Source organism: Phodopus roborovskii, unplaced genomic scaffold, assembly GCF_943737965.1.
Source record: "Phodopus roborovskii unplaced genomic scaffold, PHOROB, whole genome shotgun sequence".
NCBI lineage: Eukaryota > Metazoa > Chordata > Mammalia > Rodentia > Cricetidae > Phodopus > Phodopus roborovskii.
The window spans coordinates 8,682,126-8,691,263 of record NW_026126434.1 but is presented as its reverse complement, the minus strand read 5'-3'; the positions used below and the strand labels follow the sequence as shown (position 1 = coordinate 8,691,263).

General features: G+C 53.8%; 1 protein-coding gene across 2 annotated transcripts in view; it reads left to right on the top strand.

Moving 5' to 3' along the window:
* The first annotated feature begins 358 nt into the window (after window positions 1-358).
* The window catches only part of Unc5b (unc-5 netrin receptor B), a 62,140-nt gene continuing 53,360 nt past the window's right edge, over window positions 359-9,138 (top strand). For both annotated transcript variants that reach the window (XM_051186743.1, XM_051186741.1), the window contains exon 1: window positions 359-756. In XM_051186743.1, the coding sequence (XP_051042700.1) occupies window positions 678-756 (79 nt within the window). In that variant the 5' untranslated portion in view covers window positions 359-677. The remainder of the gene's footprint in view (window positions 757-9,138) is intronic.

Sequence of the window (9,138 nt, the reverse complement as noted above, 5' to 3'; positions counted from 1 at the left end):
GAAGGGTATGAAAGTTTATTTTCTTTATTGTTGGCAAGAAGATTCGGTGGACTCTGCTTCTTAGTGTACTGGTTTCTCGGTGCTCTGGAACCTACGTTCTTCGAGGGTCCCCTCTAATGGGCCCCAACTCGGCCACGCCTTCACAGCAGAGGGGTACCCCCTCGTAGGGCCCCATGGCCACGCCCCGCCCTCTATGCCCCGCCCCAAAGCGCGTGAGGCCCCGCCCCGGCCCGCTGACTCTAGGGCGAGCGCGCGGCGGCGCTGGGCATTGTGGCGGGCGGCTGGGAGGGCCAAGGAGCCGAGCCGCGGGGAGTGCCCGGGCGCGGAGAGGAACGCGCACCCGACTCGGACAGACTTTGCGACGCGGCCGCTGCGAGCGCCGCTGAGCTCACTCTGCTGGGAGCGCGCAACTTCGGAGCAGGGAGCGGACGGCACTCGCAGCGGGGGATCGCGGAAAGGGCGCACCGGCGCCGGGATCCCCAGCGGCGTCCGATTCCCGGAGCGCTCCGAACAGCCGGGCGGCTTCCCGGCGCAGCGTGGCTGCCGCTGCGCTCACGGAGGGCACGGGCTGGCGCTGCCGGGGGCCTGCGAGGACGGCGAGGCGGCGGCGAAGGCGGCGAGGCTGGGGCCCGGGAAAGAGCCCCGAGGGAGAGGCGCCCGGGCCGGGCAACAGGAGCATGAGGGCCCGGAGCGGGACGCGGGGCCCGCTGCTACTGGCGCTGCTTTTCTGCTGGGACCCGACACTGAGCCTAGCAGGTAAGAGCGAGGATGCGGACCTGGCGGGTTCCAGCGTCCAATTGCAAGTTTGGGTGGTTCTTGGGGAGTCGCTTCGCTCCGGGAACGCGGTGGGCGCGCCCAAGTTAAAAGGCAGCTTTGGTGCTCGGGAGAGGGGGCGACGCGTTGCTACCTGGGGTGCCACGTAAGCCCGAAGCTCCCTGCTCCTGTCTGTAAGGGATAGTTGCTTGCCCATGGAATGGGGTCTGATTCACTTCCAAGTGACCCCCGATTGCCACCGAAAAACTGTCGCTACCTGAGCCGAATGGGTGTTCTGTGTCATTCGCCTGCAACTTAAGTCTGAATCCCGGCTCCCGCCGGCTCTCACGGGCAGCACGCGCAGCATTCTGCGGGTCAGAGGGAGAGAGCAGGAGACTGCGGAGCCCTGGAAGCGCTTGTTCCCCTCCGCCTTTGGGGAGCGGAGGCCCGAAGGCTTTAGCTGTTGAAGGGGGAGGGGCCCAGTCCTGCACATCCTACTCTCCGGAGGTGCGGCGTCGGCGGGTTTGGTAGGGTTTCGTGGTTGGTGGATTGTTTCTGGGTGAGCGTTGGTAGAGAGTGGAGGGACATAATGTCCCCTGCCGACTTTCCCAATTTTAAGTGGGTTATTTATTGGCAGTCTCACTGTTCGGGAATAAACCAGGTTTGCTCGCCTCTGCACCGCACCTGGACGCAGCAAGATGCCCTAAGAGGGTTTGGTGGACTCCTAAGTTTGTGAAGTCCCTAATCCTCCTCTCCCGCGAACGTGGAAGTATCTTGCACTGTAGTAGCTCTGCTGGGCGTTGCAAAGCGGGCTGCGTCTTCCTGGGAAGGAAAAGTACACACTAGCGCTAGCTTCTCTGATACCCAAGCAAGGTGAACTGCCGGCAGGATGCCTTGATTTCTGAAGTTGAGTGGGGGGCATGGAGGGGCATCCTGTACAAAGGCCTCTCTAAGCAAAAGCTTAGAATAGGGCAAGGAAACTAGCACTTTCTGCTCTCCCCGTCCCACCTTCCTCAGGAATGCTGACATCCGCTCTCACCTCCTCCCCACCTCTCTTTCTTAAAGAGCTAAAGGTCCCTCCTCTGGAATTAATGATTCCCACGGCCAAAGCTTGCTTTCAGCACATCCCCCCACTTCTTATTTTTCCTCAAGCCTTGTGCTGTAAAGTTACAACACTCAATCATTTGATCCAAGTTAATTATGATTTGGACAGACTCGGATATTTAAAGCAGTGTTTTGAAGTTGGAGGTAATGATGGGGAAGGGTGGAGGCAAGCTAAATGATCAGCCTTGTTTTAAAGGGTGCAGTTAGATGTGGGAGGTGCTGGATTGGATTTTAGTTTCTGTTTAAGGCACTTTGGGGTGATTGAAGGATAGAATGAAGTCTCTTGAAATGGCACATGGGTCAGACTGCATGTATATTTATCAATAGGGTAATGGGATTGGGAAAAGATACCGAGGTTAGTGAGGTTGGGTGTTCCATTTGGAGGAAAATGGGACTGGTGGGCATGGAGTTCTCTGGGTAGGTGGGCTGGGTCAGGAATGCTGGAGATGGCCTGCTTTTCCTGCTTAACAAAGCATTCAGCCCCGGCTTCCCCGGAAGAAACCCCAGGCCCAGGGCTTTGATGGATTTGGGCACGGATGGTGCCCAGTCAGAAATGGCCTCTAATACCCAGCTTTGATTTCTTACGAGCCAGCAGAAGCGGTGTTGGAATTGTGCTCATTACTTAGCAAGGCAGGGGCCTCCTGCCCACCAGCCTGGAGAAGGGCCAGCTGCTGGGGTCCGCCTGCAGCCTTCCTTTGCCCTGAATGTGCTGCCCTTAGGAACCAACCTTCTGGAGGGAGCACACGCCTCCTCCTCTCACACAGTCCAGTTTCCCAATGCCACATCTGGCATCTTTCTGCCAGAAGGCTCTTTGGGTTTTCCTGTCTTCCTCCTGAACCCATTTCACTGATGAGGAAAAGCAAGGCCAGAACGTAGACTTTCCACACACCTTGTCTTCACACTAATTTTGGACTACTATGCTGGCCTCTTTTATGTTAGCTAGACCAACTTCAACTACAGGGGACTGTCTTTCCACACACCTGGCTGTGATGAGATGTCTATTGCTGAGGCAAGAGAGATTACAGAGATGGCTCCAAAGTAACAAGCACTTTCCCCCACCCAACTCCACTTCCCTCCTGAGAGTATTGCAGTCGACCCCTTGAGGGCACAGAGAATTTTTTTAAGCATCAAGTTTGATAATAGAAGAATCAAAACCAGATCCCTAGAACCTCAGGCCCTTGGGAAGATGCCAGCCAGCAGGTGACTGGCTGGGAGAGGTGACTTCAAAAGCACTGGCTGGCCCTAGGAGGCTCCCACTACCCCACCCCTCCCCACCCCACCCATCCAGCCTTTCCCAGGCTTCTGGCTGGGATGGTTGAGAAGGAGCAGAGAGGAGCCAGAGAGCTAGAGCTAGATCAGTCTTTTATAGGAGCAATTAAGTGGAAGTTTTCTTAGTGTCTGTGCTGCTGCTGCTGCTTGTGTAGCTCTGCTTTCTCCCTTCCCACCACAGCAAGCACCCATCTTGCTTAAACAAATGGAAAAATCAAGTGTCTTAATGGGCTTTCTCATTAAAGTGGATGTACCACTGCAGGGGAGGAATTTCTCCTGTAATCTCCCTGCTCTGGTCCACCCCTCCCCTACACAATGGGGAATTCCGTAGGACCTAGCAGTTGCCCAAGGTCATGGTGGAGCTCAGTAGAATCAGGGTTTGAACTCAGAGCTCAAGGGCCTGCTTCAACTCCCTCACATCTCCATGCTCACACAGGCTGGACAGTTTCCCTGGATTCGGGATGGAACTGAGGCCCCACCAAAGTTGGATCACTTTGACAGTTGAATTAGGTTGGACTTGGAGCAGGAATGAGAAAGAGAGTTGTTTGGGGAGCATGAACCCTACTCAACAGAACACAGCCAGACAAGGGTCAGGAATGAGACCTCAAAACTAGGTAGCTGCTCACAAATGACACCAATGGCAGATAGTGGTTTTAGCAAAACATGTCATCAGCTGAGCTCCTTAGTCTACAGGGTCAAATGGCAGCCTTGTAGAAGGCCACATTCATTTGTGGAGTTGGGGACACTTCCAGGAACCCTGTTTCTTCGGCCGGCTATGGAATCTTTAGGTGAAAAGTACTATGGTGCCATTCCTGTCCATCGGGGCTAGGATGAGATTTGGGCCCACAACATAGGGTGGCTATGGGCTGCCTTGGACCTTGGGGGACAAGCAGGGTGATCTGTAGCCTTCCCATCCCAGGTGCTAGGACAGCAAGGATGGTGATTCTAAGTGAACAGTGCTGAGTCTTTCCCCAGGGCTAGCTGCCCACAGTAGTGTCCTGGGGTAGAAAGGAGACAAATTGGAGCTCTGAGGTCTGCAGGAAAGGGCAAAGAGAAACTGCTTCCTAGGCAGATGGCCCCCAGGGGGGAGGGAGGGGAATGGCTGCTGCCAGGCCTGAGCTGGCGCTTCCTACTGGCATCCTTCTCCAACGCCTCTCCACCAGCTTCCTAAACAGCTCCCACAAATGGAGTCATTAAAGCTGTGAAGGCAGAATGAACCCAAACAAGTGCGGGCTGTGCTTTTTCCCTCTCTTATAAAGGGAATTTAAAGTGCCATAATGAGAATCATTCAGAGAGAAGCATGTGTCCTAAGACACAGGGAACCCTGCTCCCCTCCGGATTAACTGGATCCTGAAGTCTGGGCTGGAGCGCCACCTCCTGCCCTTTTGGAGCCTGTAATGGTACGGAGCCTGGAGGATTTTCCCCTCGACCTGGGCAATTTTGTTGAACTAGGGCAACAAGTGAGCGCCCCCCCCTCCCCCGCTTGGTCTTTTGGGCGAAGACCGTCACTCAGAAGCCAACTGCTGGCTGTTCGCAGAGTTAGTTGACAGGCCAATCTGGATCGTAGGATCTGGAGACTGAGAACTCCGCTGCAGCCGGCGGGCAGACAAGCCCAGGCTGAGCTCCTTAAGCCACAGGTCCCCACCCCCCACGCGCACCCTTCCTCTGGCTCCTGGTCTTCCCGAGGCTAATGGCAGGGAAAACATTTGCTGAAGTGCATAAATCAGCTGCCTACCCCCTCCCGCCTTTTGTTTCCTTTTCCCTCCCAAAGCTCCTGGCTGCTGGGAGAGCTCCTATTTGTCCCCTTTTCTACAAAGCCGCCTGATTAGCCTCTCCGAGGCTTGGAGGGTTGGATTCTGTACAGTCACCTGGTGTTGCTAAGTACCTACCACACTGCACCGAAAGCCCTCCTGTTCTGTGTGTCCATTTAGTACCTTTCTCCGCAGCCAATCGAAATTGGCCAGGGTCTGCCCAGTCTGGGAGCTCAAAGGTGCGACTTAACCATGGAGCACTGTGTTCCTCTCCTTTCTAACGCCCCTCTTTCTCAGCTCCTCTAAACTGCCCCTAGCACATCGCAACTTCCCTAGCTCCAGCATGGTGGGCCTGTGGGTGTGAGATTGTGCGCTGAGGAGTGTTTGTGAGAATGTGTAGTGGGAAGGTGGCATGTGGAACCGTGTTTAGGAGTGGGGAGGGGAAGGTGAGTGTCACATCGCTCTTCTTTGGTGTGGTGTGTGTGTGTGTGTGTGTGTGTGTGTGTAGGTGAAGTGTGCAGGAGGACCAGCGTGTGCTGTGGTTTCCACCTTTTGTATAGGAGGGTGTGGTGTGTGCATCTGTGTGTGGATGTTTGAGCATGTGTGTGTGGGGCACAATGTCATATGGGCGTGGTTGCATTTTGTTTGGGTATAAATAGGTGTGTGTAATGTAGGGACCATGAGTCATGAAAAGTCTGGGAAGCTCCATCTATTATGTGTTGGGGATTCCTCTTCAGGACTGGACCTGCCATTTTTTCCCTGCAGCCCTAGAAGACCTAGTACCGTCTTGCACCCTGCTATGTGCAGGGTCTAGCCTAGAGGGATCAAGACAATTATCTTAGATAGCCTAGGGGCAGGACTCCTGGTCCAGGTGGTTGGAGTCTAGAGCCCTGCTCTGCCTCTTCCTCCTCCAGCCCCAGTTCACGCAGAACATTATTGAGGGAGTTGGGGTGGCCTATGATTTGATGGTTTGCCCTCCCACCTGGCTGTGGCTCCTGCAGCTCATCTCTCCCAGGGAGGTCTCTGAAGTTTTCTGGGGAAGGAGCTTGTGGAGCTTGCATGGGGGGGGGGGCGTCTCTCAGCATTTGGGCAGGTGTGGCCGGGCTTGGGCATAGGCAGCCAGGCACACTGTGCTCTCCCCATTGCCCCTACTACCTTGGTCATAGGAGGGCTGTGGAGGGCTCTCATCCTTCCTGTTTGTGTCCATGCTGAGGACTGCCACCATTCTAACTCTCAGATGAGATGTGATACTTGGTGACAGGAAACTCATACCTCAACCTGTGTGTGTGGCACTTTGTAATTTACAAAACTCCTTTCTGGGTATGCCTGTGAGCACCCCATTTGGGAGGTGGGTGCTCTCTTGGGAGGCTGAAGAGGCAGGACTGGGCCCAGATCACTCACAGAGACCCTAAACCCTGACTCCCAAAGAGGTCACTGTGCATAGGGGAACCTTGATGTCCATTCCAGAAATGCTAAGTGGCTCCTAAGAGTCTTTGATGCTGTAGGAAGGAAACAGAGGAGAGCACAGCAGAAAAAGTCTCAAAGCCTGGAGGCTTCCTAAAGATGGTGATGATCACTCCCCCATCCAAGTTTCAGGGGATCCTTGAGGATGATGCCCCTGGTGCTGATGGCTCATAGTAGAACCTGTAGTAGGGCATTGAGATGAAAAGATTTCTTACATGACTGCTCTTGGAATTGGATGGAGCCTAGCAAGTGGCAGTGGGAACCTGTTGGGGTTTAGGGAAGAGCTCCCTACTTGCTGCTGTGGTCCTCAAGCCCCAGTGTTCATTGGGGTTTCTCCTCTGACACCTCCTCTGCAGAGGTTAGTCCCTAAGTAGGGCCTTAGCTGCCAGGTAGGGGGCCTAGTATGACAAATTAGGATTCTTGAGGAGGCTCACTTAGTGCCCACTGGGCCCCAGGATGTCATTTATTGGCTTACCTAACTGCCCTGCCTCAGTTCCTTCATCTGTGAGATAGGGATGGTAGGTTGTGTGAGTTGTTGTCCAGTAAGAAAGACTTCTATGAGGTACCTAGCATGTAGTGACCACTCACACTGTTGTGATGCTCAGAAAGAGAAGGAAGGTGTGGAACATCAGGACTTGGGGGCCTAGTACCTCCTGGCCTTGAACTTATTAAAACTGGATCTTCTTATCCTCTGCTTTCTGGCTTTGGGTCACCTCCTTCCCTTCTCTGGGTCTGGAAGAAGGAGGTAAAAGGTAGATATTTAAGGGCTCTGGGGCTTTCTAGCTAGCAGTTAGCAGCAGACAGATGTAGCTGAGACCCAGAGCCACTTCCCTTCATTTGTGTTTGTAGAGGCCCAGTCAACGTATTGACTGGAAAGCCCATGTTTGCGTTATGCAGCCGTGGGTCTTGGTTGCTCTGTCTCCGTGTCTTGTCTCTGACTCTCTGTGTGTGTGTCTGCCTGTCTATAAATTACCCTGCTCCATAGGCATCTCTTGCCTCAAAGATGGAGAGCCCTGGGTACTAGGGACCCAGGAAACTGAAGGAGGAAGGGAACCCCACCAAGGCTTATGGGGTCTACAGAGGTTCTAATGGGACAGACAGCCTGACTCTGGCCCCATTCCATTCACTTTCGGGAGTAAGGGAAGCTCATTTACTGGGTAGAAGGGAGGATTGCAGGGACACACTGGACATAGGAACACCAGCTCAGTCCTACACCTGATCCATGGGCCTGTTCCTTCATTACCACTGTCATCATTACCTTCCAAAGTAGAAACAACAGGAAATGCATGTTGGGCCTGGGGTCTGGAAGGGCTTCCTGGAGGAGGGAAGGATAGCTCTTGACTGCCCCGTGAAGGGTCAGCAGTTTGGGCTGTGGAGAGGAGGGAATGCCTGGAGGGGTTGTTTGACATAACCTGAACCCACTGGGGTCCTTTGAAGTCACTTGCCTTCCCTCTTCTTTCCTTGCCCTACTCCTTTGGGCTGAGCGCAAGTGGGGGGATGCTTTGCTCTCCCGAGTGACTCAGTGGGAGAACAGGGGACTGAGACCCAGGTGGCAGCATCTCCCTTGGTGGGAAATCTGGGGGTGGGTTGTTAGGGTAAAGGATATCTTTTCTGTTTCTGGTGGCCACTCTGCTGCCTGGTAATTCAGAGGCATCTTCAGTTCTGATCACCCGCTAGTCGGCAATCCCTAGAGGCCCGGGTGGCGCCCGGAGGAGGCATTGCTGGCGTCAAGCGATAGAACTGAAGCAAAGAGGCTGGTAATGCTATCAGAGGCACCTGGCTGCCCAGCCTGGGGCTTTATCACCTAGTGGAAATGCAGAGCTTGTTAGAAGTTTAGTCAGAAATGCCAGGAAAGTTGCTCCAAGCACCTTCGAGTCATTTTTGTGTCACACAGCCAAAGCTGGCAGTGATCTGGAGTGGGGTCTGTCACAGGGAGTAGTAGCCACACACCTGGAGTCTCCCCTTCCCTTGTTACTGGGACTGGGAGGTATGATGGGTTGAAATGACCAGAAAATGGGGTGGGGATGTCAGCTGTGATTACTGAGTGGCTGGGGAGCTTGGGTCTGGTTTTACTCCCTGATAAGTCCTAGGACCAGCACAGTGTCTGGTGTTCAGTAGTTGCAAAGTGAGACAGCTATGTGCAGACGCCACTGGCCAGGGGGAACTCTGACTGGTGCCTGTCTGCCTGGATGAGTAATTGGAGAGTGGGAGATTCCTGGCCCTCTATTCACACCTCCTCTCTGCCTTGCCTGAGTCTCTTCCTTCCTCTATTCTTGCTGTCTTTCACTAAATACTTATTAAGATCAAGCACAGTTAAGTGTTAAGTATTCAATGGCCAGGGTAAGAAAGAATTTGTTCAGTAAATCTAATGAAACCACAAGAAATTAACCATATTTTGCTGCTAGGTGTCCTGGTCCCTGCTGTGTGGGGAGAGAGCAGATCAGACACATGCTAGGCTGTAAAATGTTTGCATTTGATCAGGCTCAGTAGGTAGAGGCAGACATATTTATTAAGTTCAAGACCAGTTTGGTCTATATAGCAAGTTCCAGGCATAGTGAGATTCTTATCTCAAAAATAAACTTGTCTCCGATTTGCATGACCAAGCCCATTGATCACTGATCATAGCTGCACAGAGTGCCCCTTGCATGGACATTGGCTCAGCTGCCTGCAGCAGGTGCAGACTAAGCAGCATGTGGGGAGGCACAGGGCCAGGGGCTGAGTCCAGGCCCAGCCCTCCACAGCAACTGCCCCTAGCTTCTTGGCATGAGTGGAACCTGGTGAGGATAGCAGATTTGGC